This window comes from Phoxinus phoxinus (genome assembly GCF_949152265.1).
Source record: "Phoxinus phoxinus genome assembly, chromosome: 25".
In the NCBI taxonomy this organism is placed as follows: Eukaryota; Metazoa; Chordata; class Actinopteri; order Cypriniformes; family Leuciscidae; genus Phoxinus; species Phoxinus phoxinus.
The window spans coordinates 15,511,011-15,532,361 of NC_136900.1; the positions used below are offsets into that span (position 1 = coordinate 15,511,011).

The 21,351-nt window shown below is 35.6% G+C and overlaps 2 protein-coding genes across 5 annotated transcripts in view; both read left to right on the forward strand.

The window, feature by feature from the left end:
* mical2b (microtubule associated monooxygenase, calponin and LIM domain containing 2b) overlaps positions 1 to 7,139 on the forward strand; it is a 44,645-nt gene extending 37,506 nt beyond the window's left edge. For all 4 annotated transcript variants that reach the window (XM_079602858.1, XM_079602852.1, XM_079602853.1 and 1 more), the window contains 6 exons: positions 1,695 to 1,768; positions 1,870 to 1,959; positions 2,195 to 2,288; positions 5,031 to 5,130; positions 5,200 to 5,273; positions 6,420 to 7,139. In XM_079602858.1, the coding sequence (XP_079458984.1) occupies positions 1,695 to 1,768; positions 1,870 to 1,959; positions 2,195 to 2,288; positions 5,031 to 5,130; positions 5,200 to 5,273; positions 6,420 to 6,604 (617 nt within the window). In that variant the 3' untranslated portion in view covers positions 6,605 to 7,139. The remainder of the gene's footprint in view (positions 1 to 1,694; positions 1,769 to 1,869; positions 1,960 to 2,194; positions 2,289 to 5,030; positions 5,131 to 5,199; positions 5,274 to 6,419) is intronic.
* A 333-nt stretch (positions 7,140 to 7,472) lies between these two features.
* parvaa (parvin, alpha a) lies at positions 7,473 to 19,910 on the forward strand. Its single transcript, XM_079603309.1, has 13 exons — positions 7,473 to 7,820; positions 10,909 to 10,998; positions 11,104 to 11,174; positions 11,265 to 11,367; positions 11,506 to 11,646; positions 12,427 to 12,542; positions 13,245 to 13,303; positions 14,296 to 14,315; positions 14,524 to 14,585; positions 14,662 to 14,730; positions 15,952 to 16,053; positions 16,444 to 16,516; positions 18,689 to 19,910. Exons 1-13 carry the CDS (start codon positions 7,685 to 7,687, stop codon positions 18,763 to 18,765), a joined length of 1,119 nt encoding a protein of 372 aa, XP_079459435.1. The 5' UTR covers positions 7,473 to 7,684; the 3' UTR covers positions 18,766 to 19,910.
* The last annotated feature ends 1,441 nt before the right edge of the window (positions 19,911 to 21,351 follow it).

Here is a 21,351-nt window from a genome sequence, read left to right on the forward strand (position 1 = left end):
GCGCATCCACTTGTGATTGGATTGAAGAAAAATTCTCAATCCAATCCTCAATCTCAATCCAATTATCATCTTCTTAATACCAGGTGTAAACGGGGCCTTGGGTAAAACTATAAAAATTATTTCCATTTTAGAAAGGTGGAGACAGATTTAATGGGAAATATGTCATACGCCCGCCCCAAGCGTGTCACATCATCTCGGTACACAAGCTTTGCTCAGGAAGAGTGAAGCTGAAAGTTTGTTTATAATAAGAAAAATTGGTAACACTTTACAATAAGGTTCATTTATTAAACATTAGTTAATGTATTAACTAACATGAACTAACAATGAGCAATACATTTGTTACAGTATTTATTAATCTTTGTTAATGTTAGTTAATATAAATAAAGCTGTTCATTGTGTGTTCATGTTAGTTCACAGTGCATTAACTCATGTTAACAAGATTTTAATAAAGTATTAGTAAATGTTGAAATTAACATTAACAAAGATGAATAAATGCTGTTTAAGTGCAGTTAATTATTAGTTAATGTTAACTAATGTAGTTAACTAATGTTAACTAATGAACCTTATTGTAAAGTGTTACCGAAAAATTTACCATGAATCTCTCAAAATCTCTCCAGGAACTCCAGATGAAAATTAGTCTGTACGACTAAATCTGTCTCATTTACATTTGGAAATTGTACCGTACCTTATTTACCTTATGTTCATTAATGTGCATTGTCCCTTTTAAATAAATAAACAAACAAACAAACAAAATGGCGAACCTGGTGCCTCGAGTCGCATTCGTCCGCATGAAGCGCAACCAAAACAATCTTTTTCTGCAAGATCCATGCACTTTTTATTTATTTATTTTTTCTAGAGGGATATGCATCCCTTCAGCGTAGCTTTAAATAAATCTAGTGTTTTTCGTCAGTCTTAGTACATGTAACTACAGAAGAGTCAAGTTTTAAATTAAAAAATGACCAAAGAGTTTTGATATTTTTCCTAAGAGAGATGCTAACAGTCTAATCCGATTCAATGATCTATGCTAAGCTATGCTAAAAGTGCAGCCACCAGACCCGGACATTGGCTGAATGGATTCGAAAACGGTAAAACTCAACTGTTTAACTCTAGGGGAGTTGGACAATGAGCCTATTTCCAAATAAAGTGGAGTGTTCTTTTAACTTCATTGTTATTATATGCAGCACCGTTATCTCTTGTATTATAATCTCCCACCAGCTTTCATTATATTCCCTGCATGCAATAGTCAGGTAACTGTGGAACACTGCACTTTAATCTTGTGATGTATCAAAACAATATTCATTCCACGTTATTGGCAGCACAATGTTTTGATGATATAGCGATACAGTTTCATAAATGTAATTTCAAACAATGGATCGATTCTGGTTCACGTACATTCATATTCAGCATAGGGAGGACATACTTTTGTAGGCCAAAACCCGGAAGAAAGTTAGCATTTCTGCACTTCTGATTTTATCGTCCTGAAGTCGATGGGGTTTTTGGTTAAATGCATGAACTACGGTTTGTGGTTAAAGCTCAAGATATTTTCACTTTATTTTTAAATTTGTGTTGGCCTATAAATTATTATTATTATTTAATCATTATCATCGGATGTCTCAATCTGCTCTTATTTGTTTATTTTGGTATTGACTGATAAATCCCTTGACCTAAATGATAAAGATTTTTTGTATCCACAGCTTCTGCTCCGCAACCACAGCAACAAGAGTCCAACTCATCCAGTGAGGAGGAACATGAACCAGGCTCACAAAGGGTAAACATCACTTCTCAGCTTCTCAAACTGTGTGCAATCTTCTACAAAACACAAAGCCCAGTTTGAACCATTACTTTTTTTGCTCATTATTTGCTATAAAGACCCGCAGTGACACCTCACAGAAGAAAGCGGAGAAAACCGCGGCCCAACAAACCAAGAGAGATCAGCTGAAAAGACTTCACAGGGCTCAGGTATGCCACACACACACACACACACCTAAATGAGTCACCAGAGTATTGTATTCCAATAAATGTCATTAATAAATATTAAGCTAGAGTGATAACCCTTATCGCATTTATGAACTACTCTTTGAGGATGTTTTGTCAGATTTATCCTCGCTGTGAAATATGCTTTAGAAACATGCATATGATTTGCACATATTCCAGTTAATCGATGTATATTCGTGTTGTCTGGTGTGATTGTCAGGTAATCCAAAGACAACTGGAGGAAGTTGAGGAGAAGCAGAGAGCTCTGGAGGAGAGAGGTGTGGATCTGGAGAAGGTCCTCCGAGGAGAAACTGGTACGGAATATTCTAACACAGTCACACGTTATTACATCTGGAAATATTTTATTTAAAGTGCCTCATTATCAGTCCCATTGTCCTTACATGTCCCCCGTCTCCACCCACTCGCTTTGCGATGGTGATATGATTATTTAAAGGGGTGTTATGACACTTATGACTTTCATTTCGGTTGCTGACAGCTGTACAAATGAAGCACGCAAACTTGAGAAATATTTAGCATTTCACAAGCTTATTCCATAGACGTGTTCTTGAATTCATATATATGTATATATGTGTGTGTGTATGTATATGTTTATATATGTGTGTATTTTTTATTTTCAGATTTAATTTAATTTTATATTAATGTTTTATTTTAATTGTGTATGATTTGTCAATGCATTGTGATCGTCCATAGAAAGATTTTGAACCACAACATAAATACTACGTGAAGACTAACCCCGGATCTATATGGCATATACACAAAGACAACAAATAATGCAAATAAACTGCTGCCTTATTGTTTGACTTTTTTTTTTTTTTTAGAGGAGGAAAATTAGAGATTCAAATAATAGTGATTTGCATTCAAACTAAATGGCCATTTAGAATCAAAAATGATATTGAAATGACTGCAGAGGTAATGGGTTCTGTAAATAGGCCTAGAAAGGGAAAAGTGCCTCCGAAATGAGCTGAAAATGTGATGTTTCATTATTTCGGTGAATGTTGATCTACGTGGGGATTATTAAAGGCAACAAGTCGTTCCGATGAAAAAAGCCAAATCGCAGCAGCCTTTTAACATGCTGCATAATGAGTTTATAATCATATTTTGAAAGCTCTAAGCTCTAATTATAAGGACTGTAAATTGAATTTTAACATCTCCTAGAAATCCATTTCTCCTGCTTCCTCATAGAAATTTCTTTTTCTTTTTACACCCTAAAACCTAGACGGGCATTGTTAGATATTAAACCGAATGAGACTACTATGCACTTGGAAATCCTTTATTCTAGATCTATAGTTGAAGGTTTCCATAGTATTGCATAAAGAAAGCAAATCTTTTGCTTTAAGAATGTCATGTGACATCTTATTCCTGGCCTGGCCTCTGTCTTCCACAATGCTACAAGGATGCAGATGGTATAGAAGACGTCCCTTTTGTAAAGTGGACAGCAAGGATGCAGTGCGTCTTCTATCAACAGACTTCATTGAGGGCAGCAGAATTCTATTAATAAATGCATGGGGGTGAATCTTTTGTGACCTGCCACGATCCATTGTTCGGCATGTTTACGTGTCTTTGTCAGGATAATTGTGTTAAGATGAGGGGCTGTGGGGTGTGCATTTTTTGATGAATAGGTTCTTTGTTAACTGACATTTGCGGCCTCCAAATGGATGGAGAGTGGAAGTATGTAGTAAACAATGCTCTGAAACTGTCAATGTGGGAGACTAACATTGTGGGACTGACTATATTAGACAATTAGCTACATTAGTATTAATGTAAGCACAAATATTTCTAATATATAGAAATTGCTTTGTGCAATGACAGTATCCATTAATTCTTTATTTTATTTCAAAATATGTATTTTTCTTTTGTTTTATTTTATTAGTATTTGAATATTATAATATATTTTACTATGTTTTATTTATCAAAAGTACATACTGTGTGTGTGTGTATATATATATATGTGTGTATATATATATATATATAAATTATTATTATTATTATATATGATATTATACACATTATATGAATATGTATGTACATACATGCATACACATACGGTGGCCAAAATGATTAAAACAGTAATATTGTGAAATATTATTACAATTTAAAATCTCTGTTTTCTATTTGAATATATTTTAAAATGCAATTTATTCCTGTGATCAAATCTGAATTTTCATCATTACTCCAGTCTTCAGTGTCACATGATCCTCCAGAAATCATTCTAATATTCTGATTTGATGCTCAAGAAACATTTATTATTATTAGCAATGTTGAAAGCAATTTGTTGTAGGATTATTTGATGAATAGAAAGTTTAAAAGTACAGCATTTATCTGAAATGGAAAGCTTTTGTAACATTATCACTACCGTTCAAAAGTTTGGGGTCAGTTTTTTTTTTTTGGAAAGAAATTAATTTTATTCAGCAAGGATGCATTAAATTGATCAAAAGTGACCGTATATACATTTATTAATAGCTTTCTATTTCAGATAAATGCTGTTCTTTTGAACTTTCTATTCATCAAAGAATCCTGATAAAGAAATTGTACACACCTGCTTTAAACATTGATAATAATGATAAATGTTTCTTGAAATCAGCATATTAAAATGATTTCTAAAGGATCATGTGACACTGAAGACTGGAGTAATGATGCTGAAAATTCAGCTTTGATCGCATGAATAAATTACATTTTAAAATATATTCATATTGAAAAGTGATTTTTCATTGTAAAAATATTTCACAATATTGCTGTATTTTGGACCAAATAAATGAAGCATTGGTGAGCAAAAGAGACTTCTTTTAAATAATAATTTTGGCCACCACTGTGTATACATAACAATTTTTTACAGTAATCACAAATGACTGGAAAAGGACTTGTTAATTATGTGGACGGTTTTCATCAGAAGCTTGAGACTCATATCATATAAATGTATAATCTCAATCAAATGTTCAAAATTCTAATCATATTGAAATGTGGCACCATCACAGGGCTGAGTAGTGTTAGTTGTGTTACAGCAGTGTGCCGATGTTCAGTCAATCTCGTGTTCACAGGCGACGACTCCACAGATGAGACCGCGCTACTACAAACCTGGTTCAAACTGGTCCTGGAGAAGAACAAACTGTCCCGATACGAGTCTGAACTCATGATCTTGTAAGTACTGTGACTCTTCTAGATATTGATCAAGGTTTCTGTAAGTCTTATACGTGCTGTTGTCCCTAGTGCTCAAGAACTGGAGCTGGAGGACACTCAAAGTCGGCTACAGCAAGACATGAGGCGGCGAATGAACACTGAAGGTGTGTTTGTTTATACAGTACACTACATGTCAAAAATTTTGAATAATTATTTTTTTTATGTTTTTGAAAGAAGTCTCTTATGCTCACCAAGGCTCCATTTATTTGATAATAATAATAAAGTAAAACAAAATATTTTGAAATATTACAATTTAAAATACAGGTGAAACTCGAAAATTTTGAATATTGTGCAAAAGTTAATTGATTTCAGTAATTCAACTTAAAAGGTGAAACTAATATATTGCATAGACTTTATATATTATAATATATGTATTGGTTATAATTTTTCTCACGTTGCATGTAATGAGTCTATATATTAGTTTCACCTTTTAAGTTGAATTACTGAAATAAATGGACTTTTGCACGATATAAAAAAATTTTGTTTCACTTGTAAATATTATTTAAAAATATTTTAAAATGTAATTTATTCCTGTGATGGTAAAGCTGAATTTTCAGCATCATTACTCCAGTCTTCAGTGTCACATGATCCTTCAGAAATCATTTATAGAAAAAATCTGTTATAAAATCTTCTATTATAAAATTCCATTATAAAATGTTCTATTATAAAATCTGTTATAATAGAAAACAATTATTTTAAAATGTAATAATATTTCACAATATTTTAGTATTTATTGTATTTCTGATCACATAAATGCAGCCTTGGTCAGCATAACGTTTTGAAAAAAGATAAAGGTTGTCAACTTTAGATGTATTCCACATTAAATGTGAAAACATTTAGGTCTGTGGACCAACTTTTCGGATATTGGATTAGATGATTGGTTTGTTAGAGTGAAAACATATTGTAAGTGGAAGCGCATTTACTTGTGAACAGGAATTGATAGCTCCAGAGGAAGGTGATAGTGTCTTCATTTGCAAGTCAATGGTTGGTCCCTCAGCCTCCGGCAAACACAAGTGTATTTTAGTTCTTCATGATGGTGATGGTGAAGCTCACTGTTTACCACGGAGACATTCAGCGTTAAGCCACAGAACAAAGCTGTCATTGTGTAATAATTATAGTTATCATACAATATACAATGTTATTCGAAAGCGATTTAAAACCTCGTTACATGGCGAAAATGTGATGTTATGGACAATACTTTACCTGATTATTGATGATAGGCCTGTCTTTTGTATTCCCTCCATATCCAGACTGCGAGAAGAGTGCGAGCGAGCTGGCGGAGGAGCAGAGCCTGCTGGTGGAGATCATGAAGGTGGTGGAGAGGAGAGATAAACTGGTCAGTCTGCTGGAGGAACAGCGGCTGAAGGAGAAAGCGGAGGACCGGGATCTGGAGAGCATGATCCTGTCCAGAGGATATCAGTTCCACTGGACCTAAACTTCTACTTTAGACTGAGAGAGCCTCATTTGAAGACGTTTATTCAAACCCAACTTAATGCTGCCTTTTGTGTTCTTCAAAAGAAATAAACCTAAAACCAAAACACGTGTCTCTTTACTAACTGAAAATATTTCCAAACACAAAGTTGCACAGGTGAGAGGACTGACTACACATTTTATTCACACTGGTGCAATTGTATTTATAGAGTTATAATCATTTTTTTTCTTTACTAGTTTGATTTATCTTCCTGTTTTTGTTCATTTTTAATGAATGTTTGTTCAGTTCTTCAGTGAATATTCCAATAGATGCCAAAGTTTAATGGCAGTGATAAAGTGTGTTTGTTGAGTGTTTGTTTCTATCTCGCAATGAACAGGATATCTTAAAGTGACCTTTAATGTCTACTATTTCTGAAGTCAAACCAAATGTCATTGTTTCAAGAATCAAGAAATGCATAAGAAAATGTACGTATGGCTCTGGTTTTAATCTTGTCTGTCTGTTGCCTTGTGTAATTTATTTAATAAATGTAAAAACAATGAGTGGGCTCTCCTTTTCTCTTTAAAAATATATATATTGTCAAAATGCTTGTTTTCTAAAATGTATAATAGACTTTTATCAAATAATTTAAGTTTTTTTATTTTTTCAAATGTTTATTTTCATACAATTAGATGTTTAATAATATGCCAATTAAATGCTAAATTTCTATGCATTTATATATAAAATATTAACTTTTGAAAAATATCTTACATTTTCAACATTTGATTACATTTAGCAAAATCAGTGACTTTTTTATTTCATTAGTTTGTTGGTTTAATTTATTTTTGTACGGATTATTTTACCTTTGGCTCCGTACTTTATAGCTCAACATTGCAGTCTTGTATGGTATAATGGCAGCTCACTACGAATAACTTTCTGACCAGTCTCCCTCAGGAAAGAGGGTGGGATCAAAGGAAAAGGGAAGCTCGTTTTAGAAGGCTGGGCAGCTGGAATTCCGTTTCCGTTCCTGTTCCTGGGATTTTACGCACTCCCTCAGCGGGGGAAATCACATATTATTTACACTTTTCTGCCCCTGACTGTTTATTGATGGCTTCTTCCCCGCAGAAATCTCCGTCTTCTCCCAAGTCGCCAACTCCAAAGTCTCCGTCCTCCAGAAAGAAAGATGACTCGTTTCTGGGAAAACTTGGTGGGACTCTGGTCAGGAGAAAAAAGGCGAAAGAAGGTAGATTGAGCTAAAAAAAAAATCTATTTTTGCAAGGAGTGATGTTTTGCGCGTTTTAAATACTGAACAGCTGATCTAGTCATGGCCGTTTTGCTTGAAAGTAGCCTACCCAAGTTGCCGCATAACTTCAGAAGTCTAAATCATTCCCTCCTCCAACGGATGAGCGTTTGTTAACACTGTCAACATCTCTGTTTCTTGTGTAGGCTAGGTTTTAAAAACCTCAAAAGAAACGACAACGGGGTGTGACTGTGTTTAAAGTAGCGAGAAATATAATGTTTTAAGTTACACTCTAAAGTTTGTGCCGCTTTTTAGCGATGATCGGACGAATCGCTCTTTTGAGTCGGATCTTTTCAATGAATCTTTTCACTAAACCGACCCTTGCGCTTCTCTAACGTTGTTGAATCGAAAACCTTCTCTTTTGAACATGTCTAGTTCGTCCTAAAACCGATAAATTGACGATTGATTTGAATTGGTTGCGAAAATTAAGTTATTTTAGAAAGGCAAATAGCAGAAATGTTAGATTTAGATATAAGAGTTAGCCTAGATCTTTTACAGTCTATGGCCAGATGCAACAGAGTGGAACTGTCAGCTTGCAAAAGTAGCCTACAAATTAGATGTATTTTCTCTGTAGGAAAATTGAATTATTAATAAAGACGAACCTATGAGCTTTGAGGTTGTTGAATCTGTCAGACCGCATTATTTCTTATTTTGTAAATAATCGTTTAACAGTGGAATGCCTTGTGAAAAACTACTTCAATAATGGACACTGTTGCACTCTACTGTGCTCAATAACACACTGATATCAAAAGTGTCACATCCATGCATAGTGGTTCATTTTAAGATTTTATCTTTAGTTATTCCGAAATGCATTAGTCATTTTTTTATGCTTCATTTTGTCAAGTAGCACTTTAAAATATTCACCTTGGAGGCATGATTACAAGCCTTTCAAAATATTCACCCACCACACCTAAAAATGACTCATCGAATCGTTCTGATGAAAACCTCTAAACTACAGTCTTGAATAGCAATATTCAGACTTTTTATAGTCTAAAAATCACACGCTGGCACATTATAAAGTGTTCTTAAGCTCTGTCTTCAGCTAACACTCAGCTTTGGCAGTGTTGTTCTAACCATGTAAGGTATTCTGTCTGGACGAGGCTTGAGATTGTTATTGTACAGGAATGAGAACAGTCATCTCAGCCTTGAGACAAGAACAGCTGCGAAACTAGACCACAATACCCAATAATAATCTTCTGGTGATCCACATCCTTAACAAATAAAAATATATTAGTTTTGTTGTTGGCCTCTTATCCAGTAAGTAAATTAGTCTGTGTGCCCGCTACCCATTACATTCGAGTGTTTCTTCTGGGTTTGCACGATTCCCAGAGTGCACTTCTGTAATGATTGCACGGCATCCATCAGCACTTGCAAGGCCGTTTGAGAGAAAAACGCAGCTGAGCCTTCGGATTCTCTGACTGCCTATTTCTCAGTCTCGTATTCACCCACGCACAGGACGAGAACTGTGATCCGGATGGGTAATTGATGTAGGATTTGATTTTTAAAAGGGCTATTTCACAAAATGCAGTGCATTTTATGTTTATTGCTTTAGTTGCAATTGAAAATATAAATTACACATGATTACTACTACAACTTAAATGGTTGGTGATTTTTTTTTTTTACAAAGAATTGCAATTCTCTCCATATAATTACATGTTTCAGCTTCATAGAGTGCAAAAAGCACCATAAAAGAGAGATCTTCTGGTGAAGTTCTTGTTAATGACTAATATTTCTGAAGAAATTGTGGTGCTCATTGTTAAACATCCTCCCAGGCAGTCACCCATGTTAACCTCATCGCTCCCCATAATACAAGTTGCATGGCATCTTTGTCGTGCCGTTGGATTGGATGCACCCCTCGTGTCAGCGAGAAGAAGCAGCAGGAGAGCAGCTGTGCGTGAGGTCGAGAGGGTGTTGATTAATAGGATATCGTCCTCCATGGGAGGCCTCTGGAATCCAGCACAGGATGTTCGCATCCCCATAATCAGCGCTGTTGACAGTGATGCATGCTGGGTTGCTGTTGGAGCGAAGATCTGGAGTCTTGGGTTGTTCTCAGAGGATGTTGAGAATGTCTACGTTTTCCTGAAGTCTAATAAATATAGGATTTTATAGGATCTGAAAAGTAATGATAGTGTTGTTGCTAGGGTGTTGCTAAGGTATTTTATGTAATTTCTAGGTAGTTGCTTATTGAAAACTTATCATGATGTCTCTGGTGGCTAAATATTATATTTATAGCACAAACAATAATATTTAATTTAAATCTGCAGTCTATAACTTTGTGTTCAAAATGTATATGAGTGAGTACATCATGAATCCATTTTCCAAACCGTGTTTTTGTCTTATCCTGAATCACTACGGTACACCTAAAAATTGACTATTTTAGACTGGTACGGGTCGTACCGCTGCGGAGTAGCCCAGTAACCTGCGTGACTCGTCATAGACATAAACAGAGAGAAGTGGCTTCGGCTACAATGTTTTCCGCATGCAGTTCTGTTTATTAACCGCTAGAGTGCTGATTTGCTACTCAAGAAACATTTATTATTATTACATCACGGAGATGTCTATTTGATGTACATTTACATCTGGAAGACGTATTTTTTAGAGTGTTTGCTCATCTGCAATATATCTATAGGACGTTTCCTGTCAGATTTTCAAAATAGACATTTAGAAAATGTATTTAAGATGTTTATGATTTAGAATGTATGTAAAACTGACATCTTAAAGACATCTGACAGATGTTGGTAAACAGCAGATGCTTTAGATGAAGTGATCTTTAACATCCCAGATAGCACACGCAAGTCTGCAAGATGTCTATTGTCAATGTTGAAGACATTTGAGCTGCTTCATATTTTTCAGTATTCTTTGATAAATAGAAAGTTAAAAAAACACTTATTTGAAATGAAAATCTTTTGAAACCTTATAAAACAGCAATAACACAAGAAATAAAACACTGTTTCTTTTCTCTCTCTTTTTGGCCACTGTATTCAGAAATAATTTGTTACCTCTCACCCGATGTGTCCTGTCTCCCATATAGTATCGGAGCTGCAGGAGGAGGGGATGAACGCCATTAATCTCCCGATGAGTCCCACACCTTTTGAGCTTCATCCTGAGGACATCATGCTAGGTACTGAACCCGTAGCCTGATTATTCAATTGATGCTCCCTCAGGTTAATAATAAGCCCTTACACCTTCCTCTCCCTCTCCCTGTCTGTCTCTCTCTCTCTCACAGAGGAAAATGAAGTCCGCACTATGGTGGACCCAAACTCGAAAAATGACCGAAAACTCCAGGAACTCATGAAGGTTTGTGTTTAAAACCAAAATGTCCATTCTGTCATCATTTATTCACCCATATGTCTTTCCAAACTACACCCATGATTTTCCCTAAATTAGGTCCTCATCGACTGGATCAATGATGTTCTGGTTGGGGAAAGGATCATTGTGAAGGACCTGGCTGAAGATCTCTATGATGGACAGGTTCTCCAGAAGCTCTTTGGTACAAATCTGTTTATTTTACTATGTGGCTTCTTCTGATTGGTTTTAATTGACTTCACTTAATCAGGGAAGTTCTACCTGGACTTGAGATCTTCCCCACATCCCTATTCTGATTTGGCCTTGTGTTTCTGTCCTGTAGAAAAGCTTGAAGGTGAGAAGCTAAATGTTGCAGAGGTGACCCAGTCTGAGATTGCCCAGAAGCAGAAGCTGCAGACGGTTCTGGAGAGAATCAATGACGCGCTGAAGGTCTCCACCAGGAGCATCAAGTGGAACGTCGACTGTAGGTCCCTAGAGCTTCAGCAGGATTTGTTCAAATGTTCCTAAATAAGACAAGACAAGACAAGTGTCACGTGATGTTAAATATGGACCTGGCTTAAAGTGTCCACTTAGAGATGCTTCGGTGCACAAAATGGCTTTACAACAAAGTAAAGTCTGTTTAAAATGCTATTGATGGGTGTTTCTCGCAGCTTTGAGTTTCAAAGGCTTGGAAAAAACTTAAGGTGATGCAACAGTGTTTTTTTAGTGGATTTCAATCACTCTACTTATGTGGAAGAGACACTAAAGAGACTGCAGTTCATTTTATGAGGCAGAAAGATTTATGCGCTATTGATTTTCGCATTAAATGGAGGAGAACATCAATTCTGTGTCCTTAAGTAACAATTCACAGATCTAAGGCTACTTCTCAGCTTGTTTCGTGCCAATACTGGTTTTAATACATTCAAGGAATGTTAAGATTTAAAGTGGGCATGAAATGGAAGTTGCGATAGTCTTTTCTTCCCTATTCTTATGTATATCTGAGTGAAATGACTAAAATGTAATAAAAATGTTGGGCGGGACTTAATTTTGCCCATCGGGAATTGATTGGATGGTTGTGGTTTGCTATTGCTGTGATGTCATTTGAGTGACAGGTTGCTCCACCCTAGCGCCAGTAAACGCGTCATTAGAGGGAGGGGAAATTTTGAGTAAAGATTACGAGGGCACAAATGTTTATAAAATGATGTGCACGGATAAATCATTTATAATAAATGCAATTAATCTTTTTTGTTTTGTTTTTTGCTAGCGGTTCACGCTAAGAGCATTGTGGCCATCCTTCACCTGCTGGTGGCGGTTTCACAGCACTTCAGAGCGCCCATTCGCCTCCCTGACCATGTGTCCATTCAGGTGGTTGTGGTCCAGGTATGTAGACTTTGTTTTTGACTGATGCTAACTGCTAACTGCTAATAAATCTTTGTTGTTATTTGCGTTTAAAACACTCTCTGATGAACTTGTCATACAAATTCTTCTCACAAATCTCCACAAAATCAAATAAAAGGTACATTTGTTGATGTTGTCATACCAATTATTGTCTATATATTTTAGGAAAGAAAGCAAGAATAGAACGTGCAGATGAAAGCTAATTAGCTTTACTTTCATCTGTATTTTGTCATGATTCCTTTTGATATTTTCTTGCTTTACCTCAATGTTACAAATGATAATAGTCAATATTTTCTTGCAATCATCGGATACAGAATTCAATTTGGAGTTCTAGTTAATTGTCCCCAATATTTAAAGCTAATTAGCCTCACTAACTAATGCTAGCTTGCCGATGTTGATGCTGTCATTTTTAATTTTCTGTATCGTCTTCCTTTTGATATTGAGTCCAATACAGATAGTTGCAGTCCTCAAAGTTTCCATTCTTTTCAAAGTCAGTGAAAACTTGGAAATATCAGGAAATATTAATACGTTTTCATTGACTATAGAAACTATGAGGACTGCAAACATCTGTATGTTATGCTATATATGATACTATACATATCAAAAGATGGTGGTGTCTTAAGTCTTCTAGAGAATTCTGACTCTCGTTGATATCCAATCTGTTCCCTTTTTCTTTTCCCTTAGAAACGGGAGGGCATTCTCCAATCCCGTCAGGTTATGGAGGAGATCACTGGCAACACCGAGTACGTCAATGCTGCATCCCTAATTTCCAAATGTCACCCCATGTGTTCATAAATGTGCCAATATCAAGGTTTAATGATCTTTTGCATCTTTTGTAAAGATTCCTTTCATATGATTCAATCATTGTGCAGTAGATCACTGATTACAAGATGGCGTCTGGGTTAGCCTATAGCGCTGTTTTGTCACCCTTTGTGTGGAAACACACACGCATACATATGTTTCACAGCTGACTGTAGAGCGGTCCAGCAGGCACCTGGCAGCTGGGGAGATAAGTGTGTGTTTTTGCACGTGTGTGTTTGTGGAATACTTCCTGAGGCTGTTATCACACACACAGTAGCTGCTGCTGCCCAGGCTGATGGCTGGCAGGAGTGATTAGAGAGTGAGGAGGAGGGGGCCTCATGGGGAGAAAGCCTTGTCCAGGGCAGTCCCAGACTTGCCTGATCAATTTGATCACCCTTCCACACACCCAAATACCAGCTGACTTTTTTTTTTGCCTGGATTTTAGTGACTGTAGCATTACGAAAGATAAATGACCTCCCATGCTGCACAAGAGATGAATGAAATGCATAACATGAAACAATGCACCGATATTAAAATTCTTGCCGATACCAATAAGCCAATATATTTTTCGGTTATGACCAAGTGGTCGATATTAAAATTCGACACGATTGTCTAAATACATTTTAAAAATGCAAAAAACAAAAATTAATCATTTTAAATCCTGAAAATTGGATATTAATTTTGAGATTTACTAAAGATTTCATTAAACTATGTAATTAAATCAATGTTGTTAAAGATGAACTTTAATCGAGCATTTAATGATGGAAAAGAGGAAATGAGCATGAACATTTAAATATGCAATATCATAAAAAAAACTCTAATATCAGCCAAAGACTGCTATGTTACAGATATATATCATAGCTGGAATTATCTTGTGATGTTTTTCTAACTACATGTTCAGTCATAATTTAATAGATGTGTTCTTTGTTCATAGGGCATTATCTGGCAGGCATGGTAAGTATTATTAAAATGAATATCATTTAGATATTATATGCACTACTGTTCAAATGTTTGGGGTCAGTAAGACTTAAAAAAAAAATATATATATATATATATATATATACTGTTATTCAGCAAGAAAATCTTACCAACCCCAAACTTTTGAATGATTGTGTAAATGTTTCAGTTGTTTTCTAATACATGGATGCATTTTTCCATGCAGAGCGTGATGCTTTTGATACCTTGTTTGATCATGCTCCTGACAAGCTGAATGTCGTGAAGAAGGTATGCAAGAGCACAAATATTAGCCGAATTGACATCCTAAGACAAGCCTGACCACATACGCATCTGTTTTCCACAGACTCTAATCACCTTCGTCAACAAACACCTGAATAAACTGAACTTGGAGGTTGCTGAACTGGATACACAGGTAACTAACACATGGATCAACACAATAAATATCCTGTGACTGTGATAAATTAAAGCGCTAAGCCATGAGAAATCATCCGTTACAGTGATTTTATGAAATGGTTGCATCAACAACATGATAAAAGGGTATTTGTTCAATAAATGTAATGAAATTACAGATCTGTCATCATTAATCCCCCTTCATTTGACATGCCACAGTCCATTTGGCTGTTCCAGTCGATCTTTTACATGGAACTAAAATGGGAACTGAAGCTTTCAATCTTCAAAACAGACACAAAAGCTCCATGAAAATAGAAATGAAAGTAGCTTCCATTCGATTTTTACTTTATTTTTCAAGTTTTCTGAACACATATGATCGCTTTGTGTCAGAAATATACACTATTCTTCACTGAATAAAGTAGTTAATTAGCTTATATATAGGCTGTTTACGGTTGCAAAATAGTAGTAAACTAATAAGATGCTAAAGGGTTGCTAAGTCTGTTATGCTCACCAAGGCTGCATTTGTTTAATCAAAAGTTAGAACAGTAAAATTATTTTATTTTTAATTTGAATTGAATTTTTTTTCATATTTTAAAATCTAATTTATTCCTGTGATGCAACGCTGAATTTTCAGCATCATTACTCCAATCTTCAGTGTCACATGGTCCATCAGAAATAATTCTAATATGCTGATTTGCTGCTCAAGAAACATTTCTTATTATTATCATCAATGTTGAAAACAGTTGTGCTGCTTCATATTTACCGTGATCTTTTTTTCAGGATTCCTTGATGAATAGAAATTGATTCACTGTCACTTTTGATTAATTTAAAGGGATAGTTCACCTAAATATAGTTCACCCTCATGTTGTTCCAAACCTTTGAGTTTCTTCCTTCTGTTAAACGCAAAAGAAGATATTTTATAGAATGTTGGAAATCAAACAGTTGTCGGTAGCCATTAACTTCCATAGTAGGAAAAAAAAATACTATGGAGTCCCGTCAACTGTTTGGTTACCAACATTCTTTAAAGTATCTTTTGTGTTCAACAGAAGAAATAAACTTTTTCAAACAGGTTTGGAACAACATGAGCGTAAGTGACCAAATTTTTAATGCATCCTTGCTGAATTAAAGTATTATTTCTTAAAGCAGAACACTGTTTTATGTACATTTGCATATGTCATTTTTATGTAAATTTGCGATCTGGCGTGTACGACTCGATTGAGTTCTGACTGAGGCGTGTTTGTAGTTTGCAGATGGTGTGTATCTGGTCCTGCTGATGGGACTTCTAGAAGGATACTTCGTTCCCCTCTACAACTTCTTCCTGACCCCTGAGAATTTTGACCAAAAGGTATACATTCTGAGTACATGGGCGGTTAACGTGCTTCAGTGTGGAAGGCCATCCTGGTGTGCTGTGTTGAGTGTCATCGAGAGGGGGTGGTGTTGACAGTCAGCCCAGAGTACAGGCTGCTCACCTGGGTCACATCCAGCACGCCCGGCCCGTGCCAAATGGGCATGTTGCACCAGGATGCATCTGTAATCTGCCTCTGCACAGGAAACGGATAAGTGGTGTGATGTGTGGCTCCCTTCTAATATCCAGTGCTTGTGTGTGTGGATTTCAGAGATAACTGCTTTAGGTCCTTCTACAGTCCAGATTTGGGAAATCACCTTTTTTTTATGCATACCCCACTTTGTACTTCTTCAAGGTGTCAAAATATGGTTGTTTCTTTTTTCTCTGCAGGTTCATAATGTGTCTTTCTCGTTCGAGCTGATGCAGGACGGTGGCCTGGAGAGGCCCAAACCCAGGCCTGAGGGTAATTATGCCTTTGTTTTCTGCTAATCCTATCATTGTAAAAGGATTTGTCTTGTCAGGGCTGTACTCTGCTACTGATGTTTTGCCAATTGTCAAATGTTGCTCTTAACCTGAAAGTTAATTTCTTAAATGCCTCGCATATGCAAGTTTCTGAGATAATTGAAAAATATTTAAATGACATTAAAAACAGGCCTTTCTTGGATTGTGCTGTAAATTTTATTTTATTCATATAATATATATATTTTTTGTTTGCAGTATATCTTATACATAATTCTCAGTTTTTGAATATTAATATTATAATTTTTTTAATTTATCAAAATGATTTTAAAAAGTTTAGTTAGTTGGTTGGTTATTACTTTTTCCTTCAGTTAATTAATTGGTAGTTTTCTTTCCTTAAAGTATTAGTTCACCTCAAAATGAAAATGTCCTGATAATTTACTCACCCCAATGCCATCCAAGATGTTCATGTCTTTCTTTCTTCAGTGGAAAAGAAATTCAGTTTTTTGAGGAAAACATTTCAGGATTTTTCTCCACACAATGGATTTCAATCGCAACCAAATTGTTGAAGTCCAAATCAATGCAGTTTCAAAGGGCTCTGCACGATCCCAGCCGAGGAATAGGGTCTTATCTAGCGAAACGATCGGTCATTTTCTCAAATAAATAAATATATATATATATATATATATATATATATATATATATATGTATATACACACATATACATACTTTTTAACCACAAATGCCTGTCTTGTACCATCTCCGAGATGCACTACGTATTACGTCATCACGTTGGAAACGTCACGAAGAAAAAAATAAAAATAAATTAAAACAAAGATGTCGGACGATTTTGAAGTTGGAGGAGAAAATGAGATACATTTTTCACCCTTCCCTACCTTTTAGAACCGGAGTACACCGACAAATAACTTAGACAGATGACGTGAACCTTTCCAACGTGATTACGTAATGCCTGGCGCATCGCAGACCAGCACAAGACGAACAATTGTGGTTAAAAAGTATATACATTTTTATTTATTTTTAGAAAATGGCCGATCGTTTCGCTAGATAAGACCCTATTCCTCGGCTGGGATCGTGCAGAGCCCTTTGAAACTGCATTGATTTGGACTTCAACAATTTGGTTGCGATTGAAATCCATTGTTTGTTTGTTTTTCCACTGAAGAAAGAAAGACATGAACAAGATGTTCCAAGATGGATGGCATTGGGGTAAATTATCAGGACATTTTCATTTTGAGGTGAACTAATCCTTTAAGAATAGTTAGTTAGAACTTTTCCTACGCTTAATAATATTTAGTTACATTGTCATTTACATTCAGTTAAGAATAGTTAGTACCATTTCCCTCCCTTAATAATAGTCAGGATATGTTTACACGACACAACAATGTACTAAAAACAAAGTCTTCCTTTGTGTTTTTTGCGTAACGACGACAACGTTGTCAAAACAATCCCGTTCACACGGATCCACAAAAACGATTAAAAACGCTGCCAGGCCAGTACCGTTAGTTGGCGATGTCACTGCAAAGAAATGTACATGCCTATAGACTGAACCTGTAATACGCATGCGCATGACGTCACCATTTTCACAAATTCGCATTTTTGTGGTTTACATGGAGACGATAGCGGTGTCGTTTTCCAAAGCTTGCACTTTGAAACCCATTTTCAAAAAATGTTGATATATATATATATATATATACACATCTCTGTACATATACACATATACACACACAGATTGTTATGCCACATATACAGTATCCATAATATACACATACTATTATAAATACTACACAAATACCACAATTATACAGCTCTCTCTCTATACACTACTATTCATTTATAGTGTATGAAAGTAGTCTTTATACTGTGTATGATTGTTTGTGTGTGTGTATTTGAATGATTTCAAGTTAAATGTGTCTAGGTTTATAGGTTATAATGCCATTCAGAGTCCTTGAAGAGTCAGGTACATTATTTAACATTGCATAAATCCACTTCATGCTTTAAATCAATTCACATAAGGACTGGACCTGAAGAAACTATGCACTGAATGTGTGTTTTTAGCTGCTCAAGGAGTTCTTCAGAGCGAGACCGAATTGTAACCGTATAAAAGCTTTTGTTCTCAAATGTCAAAAGTCATTTTTTTTGTTCCTCTGTTTTGTTCCAGATATTGTGAATTGTGACCTAAAATCAACACTCCGTGTGCTTTACAACCTTTTCACCAAGTACAGACACGTGGAATGAGTCGAAACGGGAAACACGTTTATGGGATAACGAGTTTTTATGAGGCTGACAAACAAAATATGCTGTTAATTATTTTGGAGTATTGTATAATACCCCTATACGGCTAATAATTGTGACTAGGTGTCATCTTGATGGATGTAAAAACACTAAAGAAAAAAAAAACACTATGCATACGTTTTTTTTTTAATGAAAGCATTCCATTCCTCAGATGATGCATTGAAGTCTGGCATAACTTCGGCTTTTATTTGTGGAAATGTAAAAGCTGTTTAATCCGTTTGATTAAAAAAAATATCCAGCTTGCACTACATTATATCACATAAAACACTATATTCTCTTAAGTCACAGTATTTGCTTATATTATCAAGTGGGTGTCTGGCCAAATAATTGTGTGTTGTATTTAGTGTCTGTTTCACTACATATCTTAATTTGTCATGATTTTTGTGCTGATGTTTTTAAATCGGTCGAATATCTGCATCAACAAAAAAAAATTCCAAACAAATTTGTCTCAGACTTCATAGCAATTAATTTATTTTCTTACGTCTTAAAACATGGTGTCTTGGATCATTATTGTGGAAAATTTGTATTTAAAATGAAAAATGGATTTAGGATGGAGGCTACAAGAAAATACGTTTTTATACCTTGTTTTGGTTGATATCATTCCAGTAGCATCATTTGTAAAACTCAATGTTCATGTTTTATCGGCACTTGAAAATGTTACAAAATCTACATTAAACATGGATGAATCATCTAGCCCATTGTGATCTAGTTTTATCTTTCCATTCCACGGCTGCATTCTTGAGTGCTGTACTTTAAGCCGTCTTGTCACTGATAGACTGTTCACTTCACTCACTGGAACAGATGCTTGCGGCGTTCAAAATACCACAGGGATGACCGGCAGACATGGGTCCTCTTTGTCCTTGTTTAAGTGGAAGGCTGTTTGGGGGTAATTTACTTCCATTCAAAACCTTCCACGTCCACATGGGGAACCGGTGCTTGAAAAATCGCTTTAACATACTTATTGGATTCTTTCAAAATGGCTGCAAATCGAAATGATGGTCTAATTTGATCTTGACAAGACTCCATATGCTACTGTGCTGTGTTTTGTGCTTTATAACAACCAATAAATATAACAACTATATACATTCTATTACGGAATATCTGTTTTGAGAACAAATACTGTTGGTTTAAACAGGAGAAAAATACTCTTGGATGGATTTTTCTAGTCAGATTGTGAGTGGATGGATTTCCCAGAAAATAACTTCCTGAAGCGTTGAAATTCTTGTGCCTGCTTTAGAAAATTTCAGATCTTTATGTATAATAAGATTTTGAATTTCCTATAAAGAAAATGTGAGTGGTGCTTGTTGAGCACAATTTACCGCAACAATTGGGCGTTTCTATGCGGTTGCTAGTGGTTTTCTATTGGACAATATCAAGAGAGCCCAGCCAAGTCTCTGATATTCTGGCCCCCTTAAATGCAAGCCTATATGTATATGGTGTTCTCGCCAATTTTATTTCCCCCTAGTCAAATGTAGAAAGTCTGATCACCTTTTAAAGTAGATGGTCACATTAGGGAAATTTCGCCGACAAAGAAAGGTCTATTTTCTACTGTCAATAGTGTAGTGTTGGTCAACGTGGTGAATTTGTGCGTAAAAAACCCTGATGCTAAATGTGCACGGGAAATCGTTTCGTGTGAAATTCCAAATGACGGCCAAACAAACCTTGTGATTCGAGGTATCAATTATGTCTGGCATAAAGAGAAAGTTGTTACAATACATTTTCCTTCATTTTAAAATAGTCTTCTATAATGAGGATTCAACAGATAAACAGTGAAAATAGAATATGACTCACAATATGTAGCTCGGTTTGTTTTAAATATGGGAAAAGAACATTACAAATGAATCATATTGTATAATATTATGCAATTTTCACATATTCTGACTTCCTGTTATCCCAAAGGCAAGTGATTAGTGTAATTTAAGGGGGGAAATTACAAAAAGGACACCTGGGTAATTGACTGATCTGTGTGTAATGTCCTGAATTGTCCTGAATGTCCAATGTCCTGAATCCAGAGTGTGTTAAAGATATAAAAGATTGGATGACGCGTAATTTTCTTCTATTAAATCCAGACAAGACGGAGGTACTACTCATCGGTTCAAAAAACCGCCCACAAAACCTCTCACAATACAACTTTAACATAGTAGGATGTCCTGCTACTTTATCCTCTACAGTAAAAGACCTGGGTGTCATACTAGACTGCGACCTGTCTTTTAAAAATCATATTTCATATGTTACAAAAACGGCATTTTTCCACCTTAGAAACATTGCTAAGCTACGTAATATGCTATCAGTTTCTGATGCAGAAAAGTTAGTTCATGCATTCATGACCTCGAGACTAGATTACTGTAATGCTCTATTAGCTGGTTGTCCTGCATCCTCAATAAACAAGCTACAGTTAGTCCAAAATGCAGCCGCTAGAGTTCTTACCAGATCAAGAAAATATGATCATATAACACCTATCTTATCATCACTACATTGGTTACCTATAAAGTTCCGTATTAATTATAAGGTATTGTTACTGACTTATAA